This window comes from Cervus canadensis, chromosome 16 (assembly GCF_019320065.1).
Source record: "Cervus canadensis isolate Bull #8, Minnesota chromosome 16, ASM1932006v1, whole genome shotgun sequence".
NCBI lineage: Eukaryota > Metazoa > Chordata > Mammalia > Artiodactyla > Cervidae > Cervus > Cervus canadensis.
This window is the reverse complement of record NC_057401.1, coordinates 61,152,357-61,168,239: the sequence shown is the minus strand read 5'-3', so window position 1 is coordinate 61,168,239 and position 15,883 is coordinate 61,152,357. Positions and strand designations below refer to the sequence as shown.

Here is a 15,883-nt window from a genome sequence, read left to right as displayed (position 1 = left end):
AGCAGCACGGAAGTGATCCAGCTTTGGGTCAAATATGTGCCTACGTTTCTAACAGAAAGTTACTTTTATTTTACAATTGGAAGTGGGGACTTCTGGAAAGAAAGAAACCGAGGTCTCTCCCTGACCAGCGTTTCTGCCCTAGGTCCTCACTCTCCCACGTGTGATTCCATTACAGAGTGGAACCCAGGGGCCCAGGGGCCATCGGCTGAATGTCATGCTTCCAGGATGGAGAATTCCACTGTGGAGGATCAGGTGAACGGACGCTTTAAGTTCATTGTCATTGAATTTCATGACTACTCTTACTCAGAGGGAATTTGAACAAGAGGTCAAGCATCTTAGCTGCCCAGAACTGCATCTGTGTCCAGGGCCGTAAGCACATGGTTAAAATAATTAAAGTAGCAATAAAGAGTAGATTTGGGCAAGGACAAACCCCACTGGAAGGAGCTGGTCCTTGACTTTAAGGTTTGGTGTCTCAGATCTCTGACCACCTGGGACAGGTGAATGGGTCTCCAAGTACCCAAAACTGCCTGAAGGGTTTAATATAATGAGCAAAGATGTTTCCTCTTCCTTCATGGTGCTAAACTATAAGTGGTAACATCCAGGTTTTGGCAAATAATCCATCAGTCCTTCCAGTTAGTTTCCTATTGTCTTTCTGGCTGCTTCTGGGGACCATTTCAATCCACTGGATTTTTGAAAAGACCATGGGTTCCTGAAATTCCTTTCCTGCAAATGGTGGCAGAATGCCTTCCTGGCACGTGTAGTATCTGAACTATTAAATAAACCCAGGAATCAAACTTGCATCTCTGGCATCTCCTGCGTTGGCAGGTGGATTCCTTACCATTAGCACCACCTGGAAAGCCTAAAAATAGATTACATACTTTCAGTGGAAGGAGAGCTCACGATGAACGGATTCAGGTATGCGTGATTTTATTTAAAATGTGTCCGATAAGATTTTTCCACTTGGAATGAACATTTTACCTCTTTCTGCATATTATAAGAAACAGTGGTTTCCTCATTTCATGAACTTCTTGGAAAGGTCTAAGTAACTTAACAGAAGAGAAAACTGAAATCGTGGGGGGATCAAATAACAGAAGTTTATATCCTAGCGAGGGTGCTCACGCGTCGCGGCCTCGGGGACACACGAGTGACTACTGGGCCATGCAAATCGCCCTACCGTCGCCGGGTCTCCGAAGGCAGTTCTGGCATTCCCTGTCACGAGCACACAGGAGGACGTGGGTCAGGCGACGTCAGCGAATGGGACATGGTCTTTTGCTTTCGGCGGTGGGTCGACCAGCAGAGAGGAGACAGGAACACGAACGTCGTAGGAGCGTCTGAGGATGTCGGAAGAGACCCCGTCTGCACCCCACCACCGTTGCTCTGAGCACTGCCCCCTCCTGCCCGGCCTCTGCACCCGTGTGTCCCATTGCGGCCACCGCATCCCGCCTTCACCCGTGGGCGCGGGCTGAGCTGCGGACCGCACACGCTTCGGCGTCGGCCTGGGGAGCACGGTCTAGTCAAGAGGGCAGTTGCTGTTTTCCATCCCGAGAACCTGGCCATATTGAATGTTTTGTTCTCATGAACCAGCGGTCATAGAGCACAAATGAGGTCTACATGTCATGACACGGGGCCATGGAAAGACGCGTCTTCAAGTTACGATGTTGACCTGCCGGGGAGAGGAACAGACATGGGGCACAGCAAACGGGGACCAGGCGGGGTGCGGTGTTCCCAGGGGCGTGTCGACGGGTCGAGCGAGGGGAGCTGAGGGTCCTGCCTGCTCTTTGGGGCTGCTGTCATGAGAAGAAGCTAGGGGCCCAATGACGGGGCGGGGGGGTGGGGGAGGGGAGGGGAGGGGAGGGCAGGTGGGCGGGGGCACGTCACCATCTCGACGTGTGTTCTAAAGTGACCTAGAGATGATCATTCATTTATCATCGAAACCTAATCCCGAACGGCGTTGGCTCCCCCCCTTCTCTCTGTAAACACATCCGATCATAAATAACTTAGGCGTCTCCTTGGCATTCAGGATTCCGTTCCGAAGGCTGGAGTTATAAAAAGGATGAAGGGTGCTCAGCGTGGAGAGGAGATGGCGGGTGTCTATGTGTGTGGAGAGGCAGCTTAAGCGTCTAGTGCACGTTGCAAACATCAGCCGTCAGAGACAGGCGGGGTGACCCAGCCATACTTTTCATGAGTCTTCACCAAACTCTTAAAGGTGGCTTCAGCTTCCTTGCGACTGAAGGACTTTTTCGACTTGCCAGCTTTTCTACAGATCCGCCCCTGTGTGAGAGGGAAAAGATAAAAACCCCGTGAGAGCCCAGCAGTCATCCCGATTACCGCCCTCTTTGTGAAGAACACTCACAGAGGTGGGGATTTCTGAAGTCCGCCATGAAAGGAGAGATAGGGAACATCACGGCTTTGGTACCAAACAGATGCAGGAATCCAGCAGCAGGCAAGATTTCAGGGGAGGGAGAGCCACGCGTGCTGCTGGCGTCCTTGGAAGGCACTCATCCTTGGATGCTGGCAGGCGTCCCTGGGAGGACCAGCTTTATCAAAAGAGCATCCATGCAGAAAGCAGAGCGTCGCCCTGGAGGCAAAAATGCTATTCTAACTTCTCTTCCCACCCACCTCAGGGTGCCTTTAATTACAACTTAGAGATAACGTGTTTATGTATAATGTGTGTATTTATACATTCACATACACATGCACACTTGAAAACTCTGACTTTTCACATTCAAGCTCAGGAGCAGTAAGTGACTTTCTTGTATTTCATGGTGCGGGGGAACCAGCTCCTGAGAAGACAGAGCGGCCATGGGCACGGAGGTAGAAGCTTGGCCTTGAGTGTTCCCAGGGAGGGGTTCAGGCGAGGCCAGTCCCTGGTGGTGGGGGGGCGAGGGGAGAGGTCTGCCCAGTTCTCAGTGCCTGGGCAGGCCGTGGTCTGCAGGACGGAGCATGTGGGGCTGCAGTGAACAGAGGGTCTGGCTCATCTCGACATGGTCAAGGGCTCCAGACCACGAGTGAGGAGGAACAGGAGACCCCACCGCGTGGCCGTGACTCAGGCCATCACACCCCTCGGGAAGCCCTGGGGAGAGAGGTTTAACTTGGCGGTGGTGGGGATGGGCAGACGAAGGCCCACGAGGGGTGGGGCGGGGCCGGACTCCCGTCAGATGAGCTGCTGCTGTTCTTACTGCCCCGGGCTCCTCCAGTCCCCACGTGACAGCCCATCAGCGGAAATACTGTCTGAGCCTCTCGGGCACACGTCCTTGCACCCAACCTCCCTGCGCTCGTCTGTCCTGGCAGATCCGCTTCTCTTCCCGAGCATCTCATATACACGTTTTGTAGGTGGGATGCAAACACCCGCAGTTTCACCCACTAGTGAACACACGCACACTGTTCTCAACAGAAGAACATTCACTAACGATGCGCTCTGGGCAGGCTCTCTGCATTCCCGACACGTGATACACAACATGGGCGTGTGCCACCCCACAAGGGGACCCGGACAGGAACCAGACCTCATCCCCAGGGCCTCACCACATACCTGTCCCTCCACAAAGGCAGCCCCCTCCCCCAGGTCTGTGTGGCTGGGTGCGCGAGATTCCCCATCCGAGCTCTCTCTGATAACCCACTGACAAGTCCCCTGGGAAGACATCTGAGTCCACGGGGAAAATGACACCGATCCCTAGGAACTGAGAATGGGAGGCTGTGTCACACATTTAAATTCAGGGCTTTGCGTTCCTTTCCAACACTTGTTGTCTTTTCAACAGTGCAGACTCAGAGCCACGCCCAGCCGAGGAGTCAGAAACCTGGAGCTCCCATTCTGTCTCCTCGGGCCATCTCTCTGGCTGAACTTTTCCACCTGTCAGTCAAGGGCAAGACCACCTCTTCTAATTAGCTTCTTGGTCCACATCAAATAGGAGATCAAAGCAGTCAATCCTAAAGGAAATTAACCCTGAGGTAGTCACACAGAAGCTTGGAAGACCCTGCTGACCCCAGAACCCCGCCTCTCGTAAGCCCCCCAGTACACAGGCAGGCCATGGCCAGATGTCCAGTCTGCACACACCAGTGAACGGGCCTCTTCTAAATACTAAGCAAGCGGTAACTGCAGGGCTGCTGGGCACGTCACAGACACATGTGAGCGGGTCTCGCATCATCCCTACTAGATAATCATCACTTTGCTGACAATGGCCCATAGTCAAAGCTACAGTTTTTCCAGTAGTCATGTACAGACATGAGAGTTGGACCTTACAAAAGGCTCAGCACTGAAGAATTGATGCTTTTGAACTGTGGTGTTGGAGAAGACTTAAGAGTCCCTTGGGCAGCAAGAAGATCAAACCAGTCCATCCTAAAGGAAATCAACCCTGAATATTCATTGGAAGGACTGATGCTGAAGCTGAAGCTCCAATACCTTGGCCACCTGATGCTGACCTATTGGAAAAGACCCTGATGCTGGGAAAGACTGAAGGCAAGAGAAGCGGGCGACAGAGGATGAGATGGTTGGACGGCATCACCGACTCAATAGACATGAGTCTGAGCAAATTCTGGGAGATGGTGAAAGACAGGGAGGCCTGGCGTGCTGCAGTCCATGGCGCTGAAAAGAGTCAGACACGACTGAGCGACTGAGCAACAATTACCATGTCAAATGAGCTTCTAAATAGTGAAGGAAAACTGGAAAAGACAGGAAACTACCATTTACTGACTTCTAGAAATGTCCCCGTGCCTCTTCTGCTTTGCTTATGGGATGTAGTTTTACTAGATACAGAGGGACCACGAGAAGCTAAATGCATTTATAATCATCACTATGTGGGCCAAGATCAAAGTCCAGCATTATTTCGTTAAACACAGGCAAGTGTATCTTTGCAGGGATGTCGGCATCAATTTCTACATAAGTGGGAGCAAGTATCAAGAGCTAATTTCTTTTGCATAAAACGCAAATTCTAACCACCTCTATCATTCTTTTCTATGATACTGAAAATTTATGGTATTACTTGAGAATTCTGAACTAAAAGCAGCCGGACAAATACCAGCTCACAATAATGTTGGAATATTCCTGTGCTCTTGGCGTGAACGTATACTTGGCTTATTCTTTGTGAAAGTCCCAATTGTTACAGAAAACAACAGACAAAACCCCAAATGAACAGACCAGTCTTTGTGGCCTCTTCTCCCCGAGAAGAATTATGAACATAAAACACCAGCACCCAGTCAATTCAGCAGCTGGGAGACAGAGCCCGTGGGCAACAGAGTAAGTGTGTGGCAGCCGGGGTCTCGGCATCTCCACTGCGCTCAGCTGGCTGCCAGCTCCTCCCCTCGCGCCTCTCGTCTCACGCCCGAGTTTGCAGCTAACAGACATCGCTGCCTAGACAGCCTGTCCTCCTCTGCTTGGCTACTGAAGCATCGCCCAGTTACACACCAGCCTTGAAAACCAGGGCGGCTGAGCTAGGCTTGCTGAAATGCCCGTGAGGAGCCCAGGCACCGAGAAGGCCAGGGACACGCTGTCCGCCCTGGGCCCCGTGATGGGCCAGGCCATTCTGACGTTGAACCAACTCCTATTCTTTTTTTTTTTTTTGACAGTGCCATGTGGCTTGTGGGAGCTTAGTTTTCCAGCAAGGGATCGAACCCAGGCCAAGGCAGTGAAAGCAATGAATCCTATAACCACTAGACTGCCAGGAAACTTCTTTTGTTTTTTAATTGAAGTATAGCTGATTAACAATGCTGCATTAGTTTCAGGTGTATGGCAGAGTGATTCAGTTATATATGCATATATCCATATATGTCACACACATTTATATTAATTCTCTGAATACATGCATTATGTACATACATTTTTTCCATTTTATGTTATTACAAGATATTGAGTACAGTTCCCTGTGCAATACAGTAGGTTCTTATTATATATTTCATATATAGTAGTGTGTATATGTAAATCCCATATTCTTAATTTTATCCCTCCCCTGCTTTGGTGCCCACAAGGTTGTTTCCTGTGTCTGTGAGTCTGTTTCTGTTTTGGAAATAAGCTCATTTGTATCACCTTTTTCAGATTCCACATATGAATGATACTATATGGTGTTAATATTTATCTTTCTCTTTCTGACTTCATTTAGAATGGTAATCTCTAGGTCCATCTATGTGGCTACAAATGGCAATATTCCATTCATTTTTATGGTTGAGTAATATTCCATTCTGTATATATATAATATGTATATAGTAACATATGTATTATAGTAATATATGTATATAGTGACATATGTATATAGTAACATATATGTGCATACATTGGGTTTCCCAGTTGGCACTAGTGGTAAAGAACCCACCTGCCAAAGCAGGAGAGTTCAATCTCTGGTTCGGGAAGATCCCCTGGAGAAGGGAATGGCTACCCACTCCAGTATTCTGGCCTGGAGAATCCCATGGACTGTATGTATAGTCCATGCGGTCGCAAAGAGTCGGACAGGACTGAGCGACCTTCACTCACTCACTCACACTGCTCCACGGTGGCTGCACCGGTTTGCATTCCCACCAGCAGTGTCTGAGGGCCCCCTTTCCTCCACACCCTCTGCAGCATTTGCTTGTAGACGTTCTCATGATGGCCGTTGTGACCAGTGTGAGGTGACCCCTCACTGTGGTTTTGGTCTGTGTTTCTCTAATACTTGGTGATGCTGCACCTCCCATTCTTCATTCCAGGGTGCAGTCTCCTGGAGTCTGGACTCGGGGAAACTGCAGCCTAACTTCTCTGACCCTGTGCGTGTCCGTGCTACCTTGCTTCAGCCGAGTCCAACTCTGTGCGACCCCATGGCCTGTAGCCCACCAGGCTCCCGTCCACGGGATTCCCCAGGCAAGAAGACTGGAGTGGGTTGCCATTTCCTTCTCCCCGACCCTCTGTACTTCCCTCTATAAATCAGGGACAAAACCCACTTCACAGCATCATTATGAACGTCAGATAAGATACTGAATTTCAAAACATGTTGAGAGTTTTAAGGTGTATACAACGAATTAAGAACAGTTTTTCTTATTTTCCTGGTACACTGACAGTTTCTCCTATCCGTTTCCACGTAACTAATACTCAGACAGTCTTTCCTGGAGATTTCCCTTCAAATAACTCTTGTTTTCCCTCAAACACCTCTACTTTAATGCTAAAGGACCTGATCTGAGAGTTTACTCAGCCCACGTGATGGCCCTGTGTTCTCACAAAGAGCTCAGAAAAGTACCCTCTCTCTCCCGATGACCGTCAGCCTTGCTCCAGATTGTAAATGTACACTTATATGTAACCATAGGGTTCTGCCCCAAGCACCTTAGAAAGCTCAAAATCTCACTGCGATATTGACACCAAGCAGTGCTCACAAGCACCCAGTTCCCTGGGGCTGCATCTGCCAAACATAGCCATTCGTTGGTAGTTGGTTTGAACTTTCTATTTTGCTCATGGCTTTTTAATTTTGGGGGGGCATTGTCAATCACGATGAACAACATGAGAACATTTCCACAGAGCTAACGAGTGACCCAGACTCAGGGCCTTGCACCAGCTGCCGGCTCTGCCGTGGCTTCTGTTTTCCCCAACGTGCACACTGCATTTCAGTCTGGCTCTGTCTCCTACTCATCTCTCGTTCATTCACTCACTCACTATGTTGAATCCTGGGTGTAGAAAGACAGGGACTGCGGCCCTTGCTGCAGGGCCTTAGATTCATTACGGGGAGAGAGCTGAGTGTGTTGTCGCTGCTGAGACAGAAGGGGGTACGTCAGGGTTTCTCAACCCCAGAACTACTGACAATGCGGGCTGGGTGATTCTTTGTTGGGGTCTCCCATGCCCTGGAGGGTGATTAGCAGTGTCTGCGGAGATGCTAGTAGGACTATGTGAGCTATGACATCCAAAGCATCTCCAGATATTGCCAGAGGTCCCCTGAGAGAGAAAATCACCCCCAAACAAGAGCCACTGGTGTATGGAATAAAGATGGCCCCAAGCAAGGGGGGAGATGGTCCATCTCTGCTCATTCAGCAAACAGTCGCCCCAAGTCTTCCCGGGGTTAGGAACTGGGCTGGTTACTGGGACTGCATGTGTGCGTGCCAAGTCACCGCAGTCGTGTCTGACTCTTTGCGACCCCATGGACTGCAGCCCGCCAGGCTCCTCTGTCCATGGGATTCTCCAGGCAAGAATACGGGAGTGGGTTGCCATTTCCTTCTCCAACTGGGACTGCAGGGTTTTCTAAATTGGAAACGGTTCTGATCCTCATGGAACTTATAGCTCAGAAGGGAGGATGGGTTCTACCTTTCGGGAAGAGGGAAAGAGAAGAGGTAGGGTTCATTGTCTGTGGGTTCAGAAAGACTTCCACATCTGAAGACACTTGAACTGAGCCTTGAAATATGGGTGGAAAGTGTTTGCCAGGCCATGGGGGTGAGGATAAGGGATCCCAAGTGGAGGTTGAAAGACATGGCTGTATTCAGAAAAGGATGGGCAGACACTTGGTGAAGCTAGGGCGTGTGTGTGTGTGTGTGTGTGTGTGTGTGTGTGTGTGTGTGTGTGTGTGTGTGTGTGTGTGGCGGGGGTGAAGAATTAAATACATCTGGCTTCAAAGCCCTGCTCCAATATCTCCTGGCTGTGTGACCTTGGGTGTGTTACTTAACCTCTCTGAATTGCAACTTCCTCACCTGGAAAATAAGCATAATAACAGTACTATATGACACTGAGCTTTTATAGGGACTTAATATGTTAACAGGTGTAAGATGCTCAGCTCAGTACCAGGCACAGGATGAATACAATAAGTGTGGATTTTCATCTTTGAACTTATCACAGATGATCTTATCCCTATTCTTTGGCAAAGTTAGTTTCATTCTGCCCTCCTGCAAAAAAAATGTGTGGATATTACGACGGTTTATTCGGTCACAAAAACATCTTCAGGATTCTGTATTTGTAGGGCTGCTTTCCTAGCCCTTTTGGTAACATCATTTTAACTGGTTGGCATGAACATATTCGTTTGATATTTCTCTCTTGATTAGGTTTTCTTCTATTTTTCTTCTTTGCAAACATACTGTCATGACATTTTTGTGGTTCACTTGCCCGTGAATTACAGGTTTCTGCTCCTTTAAAACTAGTAGGAACTTACAGACTCTTCATGAAAAGTTTTGAGGCTTCTTCACTCATTTCCCGTGTTGAATTACAGAGCGGCTGTAATTTGTTTTTAAAGTCTTAGAACGTGTGACTGTTCGTCTAAAGGCACTCATGCACCCCACCCCTCCGATGTGGGTTTCAAGCGTGTGTTGTGCTCAGCGTAGACTCTCTCGAGGACGCCGCACGTGCAGGAGACGCTCAGACTGGCCCCGTGCTCGGCTTGAGGAAAACAGCAGAACACGCGGATTTGGAAGGAGGTCCGAGGTCCGCTTGGAAAGACGGCAGTGATCTCACCTCTCTTTGAAGCTCTGGCGTTCAAAGCAGGTCAGCTTACAAGCTCTGAAGGACAGATAAGACTCTACAGTGAATGGGACTGCTTCAAAGCAACACTTTCCCAAATCAAAGGGCGACTCTGAAACTGCTGACCAGCGAGGAAGGCACTCCTGCTGGATGTGGTCCAATGAGGCATGAGGGAGAGGCTGATGCGGGCTGGAAACGTGCCGAGGTGATTCTGCAGCCTTGACCGTGGGTCTGAGAATGTGTGTATGCAAATATGTGTGTATATACATGTACATACGGATGCACATATGCATGTGCGTTTGCATGTACACACTCACATGTGAGCTTGCATGTGCACGTGTGTCTACGTGTGGCTCCAGTGATGCTGTTAAACTGCAGGGAGAGAGATGTGAGGGTCCCTGAGCTGACTGGAATCCAAGGGTCACCTGGAGGGAAGCCTCAGGCCTCATAGCTGGACTTGGAGGATGGTCAGTTTACAGGGGGAGCCCGCTGCCCATCAGAGACCCCATCCAGCACCAGCCAAGGCAGGGGAGGGGAGCAGAGGGGCTCAGAAGGGCAGGCAGTGAGGGGGCAGAATGATGCTGTAGGCACGTGCCGTGTGGCCACCTGAGCAGGTGATGAGCTGATGCTGGAAATGATTCTTTTTCTTTTTTTCCTTTGGCTGGATTGCATGGCTTGCAGGATCTTAGCTCCCAGACCAGGAATTGAACCCGGGCCCTTAGCAAAGAAAGCACCGAGTCCTAACCACTGGACCGCCAAGGTGTTGGGTTTTGACAGCCACGAAAGCCCCTGATGGCCCGCGTGGCCCCGTCCGCAAGTGCAAAGGCATCTGCTCCGTGTCCGGCTCACATCAGCTCCTGTGCTGCAGTGGTGGGGCCGCTTTCACACACTGCATCTCATTAAACCTCCACCGGCAACGCTCCACGTCAGCTTGGTCATCAGGCCTGGTCAGTGGGCTTCCACTGACCGGCTGAATCCCCACCCAGCACAGCTGCTTCCCGCAGACGGCCGGGTGAGGACCAGAGACCCCCGGCATGGGACCAAGGGGAGATGGCCCCATGGCTGGGCCCTCAGGACATGCCGAACCCGCCGGGAAAGGGCTTTGCCGGACCCGGGGCTCCCTCCTGGCAGCCAGGGTGGCCGAGGACACAGAGGCTCAGTCCCTCCCTGCGACCTGTCCCGGTGCTGGGCATTCAGGCCCCTGTGCCCTCCTTTTGGGTTTAACCATAATTCACACCCAACATGGCTCCTATCACACCATCCTCACATCCCGCCCCAGCTATTTGTAATTTAGTCTTAGATCTTATTGGGAACATCTTTGGTGAGACACAAAAAACTAAAAATAGAACATCATACAAATACACTCCTGGGTATATACCAAAAAAAAAAAAACCCCAAAAAACAAAAATACAAATCCCAAACCACTAATTCGAAAAGATACATGCACCCCAAAGTTCATAGCAGCATTATTTACGATTGCCAAGACCTGGAAACAATCTAAGTTTCCATCAACAGTTGAACAGATAAAGATGTGGTATACATAAACCATGGAATATTCAGTCAGTTCAGTCGCTCAGTCGTGTCCAACCCTCTGCGACCCCATGAACTGCAGCACACCAGGCCTCCCTGTCCATCACCAACTCCCGGAGTTTACTCAAACTCATGTCCATCGAGTTGGTGATGCCATTCAGCCATCCTATCCTCTGTGGTCCCCTTCTCCTCCCGCCTTCAATCTTTCCCAGTATCAGGGTCTTCAGCCGTAAAAAGGAATGAAATTTTGCCATTTGTAGTAACATGGATGGACTTGGAAAACATTGTGCTAAGTGAAGTCAGTCAGACAGAGAAAGACAAATACTGTACAGTATTGCTTATATGGGAACCTAAAAAGCAAAACAAATTGGTGAATATAAAAAAAACCAACCGGACTCATAGATATAAGAGAACAAACTAGTGGTTACCAGTGGGAAGGGAGGGGGGGCAGTGTAAGGGTGAGGGAGTAAGAGATATAAACTCCTAGGTATAAAATAGGCTACAAGGACATGCTACACATCACAGGGAATACAGCCAATACGTCAAAATAACTATAAACGAACTACAACTTCTAAAATTTGCAGATCACTATATTGTATGCCTATAACTTAAATATTTTACATCAAGTATACTTCAATTAAAAGATCAAGCCTCTATATCCTCATTGCAAAATACTATAAAGATTCTACTGCTGCTAAGTTACTTTGGTTGTATCTGATTCTCTGCAACCCCATGGACTGTAGCCCACCAGACTCCTCTGTCCATGGGATTCTCCAGGCAAGAACTGGAGTGGGTTTCCATGCCTTCCTCCAGGGGATCTTCCCGACCCAGGGATCAAACCCGCATCGCTTCCGTCTCTTGTATTAGCAGGCATGTTCTTTACCACTAGCGCCTGGGAAGCCCATAAAGATTGTACTCTATATTAAAGGTCTTATTTTTATAATATAAACCACACACACAAAAAAAGACTGTGAGGCAGACTCTAGAAATGATCAACTCAAAAGTTTCATCTCAGAAACAAAAAAGCTGCCTATCTTTTTGGAAATTACACCTTGAGGACACAAGGTCTGTCTTCTAATTCTGACACCAGGTACTAATTCACAGTTAAGACACGCAAAGCCTATTAGAAAAGCACGTTCCAGGCAGGCCGCTAGAACATTCCATTGGAACAGAGGACGCTGGGGGCGGTGTGCGCGTGGCGGCGGATGGATTGGAGCCGCGCTTGGCGGCTGTAGGTGGAAAGCCCAGACTCCTCCGTTCAGCGGGCTGCATGGAGCTTTGTGCGGGTGCACACGTGGCTCCTCCGTCCGCTGCAGAAGGCGCCGTGGTCCCTCTACCGGAAACGTCCTCACAGAGCATCGCGGGGCAGCACGCGCCCGCCTGAGGCAGGCAGAGCGCCAGCAGGCGGTGCTGTGTCTGGGAAGGATAACTGGGCGAACCCGGGGACACCTGGGAGGAAGCGGGACGCTCCCCATCAGCACAGCCTTCGCTGCACGCACACCAGGAACACACACGTTGTGTGCACACACACAAAACAGCGGAAACATTTAAAAACCAGCATTAACGCTCCTGGGGTCGACCCACCCTGAAAGACAGCAGCCCCCACCTGTTTGGCACCAGGGGCCAATTTCGTGGAAGACGAGTTTTCCACGGACTGGGGTGGGGTACGGTTTCGGGATGCTTCAAGCGCATTCCACTTATTGTGCCCTTTCCTTCTGTTATTATGACGTCAGCGCCACCTCAGATCATCAGGCACTAGATGCTGGACACTGAGAATCCCTGCTTAAAGACACAGCTGGTCTATCAGTCGCCGACGTGCAAAGGACTCTGCATTTCCCATAGATAAACTAGGTGCCTGCCACGGAGCAGAGCTTGTTTGGGGTGCTGGAGCCGCCAGGCGGGGAGATGGCCAGGGCTTGGCCTGGGCCTGGTGGGTGGCGCACTGGGAACGTCTGGAGGAGTGGATGCTCTGCGCTGTGTTAGTCACTCAGTCCTGTCCGACTCTTCGCGACCCGGTGGACTGTAGCCCACCAGGCTCCTCTGTCCACGGGGTTCCCCAGGCACCAATACTGGAGTGGGTTGCCATGCTCTCCTCCAGGGGATCTTCCCCACCCAGGGGTCCAACCCAGGTCTCCCACACAGCAGGCGTATTCCTTACCATCTGAGCCACCAGGGAAGCCCTGGAGGAGTGGATGCATGAATGCAATTGGCCAGACTCTGGTCCCCTCCCTGGCAGGACCACAGGCCAGCTTTCCACAGCACTGGCCCTCATCAGGGCCAAGGACGCGTGGCCACTGCCGTCAGGAAGGAAGGTTTTCTGGGCGGGAAGACTCTCCACTACAGTCTCTAAATCAGCTTCCCAGTTATTAAGTGATCAACGTCTTCAGATAGCCTCTCTTGATTTTTATGAACCTCTCAGGATGACAAAGTCAGCATCACTTTTATATAAACCTGGATAATATTTAATAGAAATTAAAGTGAAGCCACGACGTCATTTAACCCAGTGGCGCCCGTTAGCTACTGTTCCCCTTTCTGTGATTTCAGTTACCCTTGGTCAGCTACGGTCCAAAAATACTACATGGAAGATTCCAGAAATAAAAATTCACAAGTTTTAAATTGCACACTGTTCTGAACGGCAAGATGAAATCTCTTGCCCAGGCAGATCTTGGATACACTGCAGGTTTGGTTCTAGGCCATTGAAATAAAATGAGTATTACATTAAAGTGAGTCACACGAATATTCTGCTTTCCCAGTGCATATAAAGGCTACATTTACACACCACTCTAGTAAATTAAGTGCACAATTGCATTGTGTGTTAAAAAACAATGGAAACATTTAAAAACCAGCATTAAGTGCAAAATGTTAGTCACTCAGTCGTGTCCGACTTTTTGTGACCCCCATGGACTGTAGCCCTCCAGTCTCCTCTGTCCATGGGATTCTCCAGGCAAGAATACTGGAGTGAGTCCCCATTTCCTCTCCCGGGGGTCTTCCCCGCCCAGGGGTCAAACCTGGGTCTCTTGAATTGCAGGCATATTCTTTACTGTCTGAGCCACCTGGAAAGCCCAAGTACAATATAATGCTGTTGAAAAGTTGGCACTAATAGACTTGCTTGATGAAGAGGGTTGCCACAACCTTGAATTTGTTTAAAAAAAAAAACAACCCACATTATCTGTGATGCACAGTAAACGAGGTGTGCCCGACCATTGCCCTCAGTCCCACCCGGGACGTGAATCCTCCCTGTCCAGCATTCCCACGTGGAGAAAACGACACAGCGTAGCGTTCAGTATGATCCATGGTTTCACGCATCTGCTGGGGGGCTTGGAGTGTGTCCCCCCGCAGATAAGAAGGGATGACGTGATAACCGTTAACCATCCTCAAGCCACTGGCAGCACTGAAGCCGCAGTTCGTGGATATTTTTGATTCTTGCAAAACATAAGCATCTCTTTCTTCTACATTTTAAATAAAGTTCTAGCAATTATGGGATCTGTTTTAAGACAGATTGCATTTTCTTAGAAGACGCAAACAGGGAAAAAGGAACGTGATGATCAGACTTTATGTAAGATAATCACTTCAAAATTATTTTTTTCTGGAGGCTCTGCCAATACTTCTGCTTAAGCAACTGGGTCCTGGTGGGTTTCACCAGCTGTGTGGGGCACAGGCAGTGGCAGCTGGACTCCACCCTTTAAAGGCGGTCATGGTGGTGGCCGCTCGTCCTTGCTGTGCGGGGCACTGTTCTCAGGACCCGGCTTGCAGAGACTCCTTAAGTGGGGTGGGGGGTGGTCCCTGGACCCCCACCAGGTGGGCTCTGCTATCGACAACCCATCAACCCTGATTCACAGGTGAGGAAACAGACACAGAGAAGGCAATCACGTGCTCAAAACCACATTGGATCCCCCAGCTGAGTCCCAGGCCAGGCCAGCGCTCAGAACACGGAGCAGCTCCCAGGAGTCGGCGAGGGAACCAGACACCGACCCTTACCTGCACGGGACGCTGCAGCCCGGCTGCCCTCGCTGGATGCGGGCGCTGGGCTCCCTGAGCGCCTCTGTCCCCTCCCCCTGCACCCTTCTTCCCGCCTGGAGCTCACTCCGCGTGCACGCTCTGAGCTGATCTGGGCGCCCAGTCTGCCTTCAGCACCAAGTCTGGCCCTCTGGCTACCGCCGTGGGGACCTCGGCCCCTGCCGGACTCCGGGGACCTTGGTCAGCTGGGCGCCTTCACCCCCCCGGGCCCTGTTCTGTGGGATGCCGGCATCCGTGGTCTCCATCTGCCACACACACGGCATGGGAGGAGCCGCTGGCCACGGGCCAGCCGAGGACGGCGTGTTCCCTTCTCCAAGCTGGAGGCCCGTTTAACGCAGCACCACGCTGCTTCTGGGCCTGCTGCTTCCGAGTGGATCCCGGCGCCTGGAGAAGTCCAAGAGCAGACCTTCTGCCCTGCCGGGAGAGCCCTACGGGGGCTCTTCATCAGCTTGGTCACACTCCCCCCGACCTGGCTCCATCACACTCAGCAGCCTTCTCACAGGGGCAGCTCCGCGTCCTGGCGAGTGAGCAGGGATCGGGAGTGTTTTCCTACCCACCGGAGCTCTCGGGTCAGGATCCGGCCAACCCTCTGCCCCCACCCCCGACACGTGACATCGCAAGATGAAGACTCTGTATTACTTTATTCTTCACTGTGTGTGTGCGCTTGGTCACTTAGTCGTGTCTGACTCTTTGCTACTCCAGGGACTGTAGCCCGCCAGGCTCCTCTGTCCATGGGATTCTCCAGGCAAGAATGCCGGAGTAGGTTACTATTTCCTCCTCCAGGGGATCTTACCCACCCAGGGATCGAACCCAGATCTCCCACATGGCAGGCGATGGATTATCTACCATCTGAGCCACCAGGGAAGCCCAAGAATACTGTAGTGGGTGGCCTATCCCTTCTCCCGGGGATCTTCCACCCCCAGGAATCGAACCCGGGTCTCCTCCATGGCAGGC

The 15,883-nt window shown here is 50.7% G+C and overlaps 1 protein-coding gene across 1 annotated transcript in view; it reads right to left on the bottom strand.

The window, feature by feature from the left end:
* Positions 1-910: 910 nt before the first annotated feature.
* The window catches only part of UBE2QL1 (ubiquitin conjugating enzyme E2 Q family like 1), a 54,992-nt gene continuing 40,019 nt past the window's right edge, over positions 911-15,883 (bottom strand). The window contains exon 2 of the mRNA XM_043488793.1: positions 911-2,271. Coding sequence (XP_043344728.1) covers positions 2,140-2,271 — 132 coding nt within the window. The 3' untranslated portion in view covers positions 911-2,139. The remainder of the gene's footprint in view (positions 2,272-15,883) is intronic.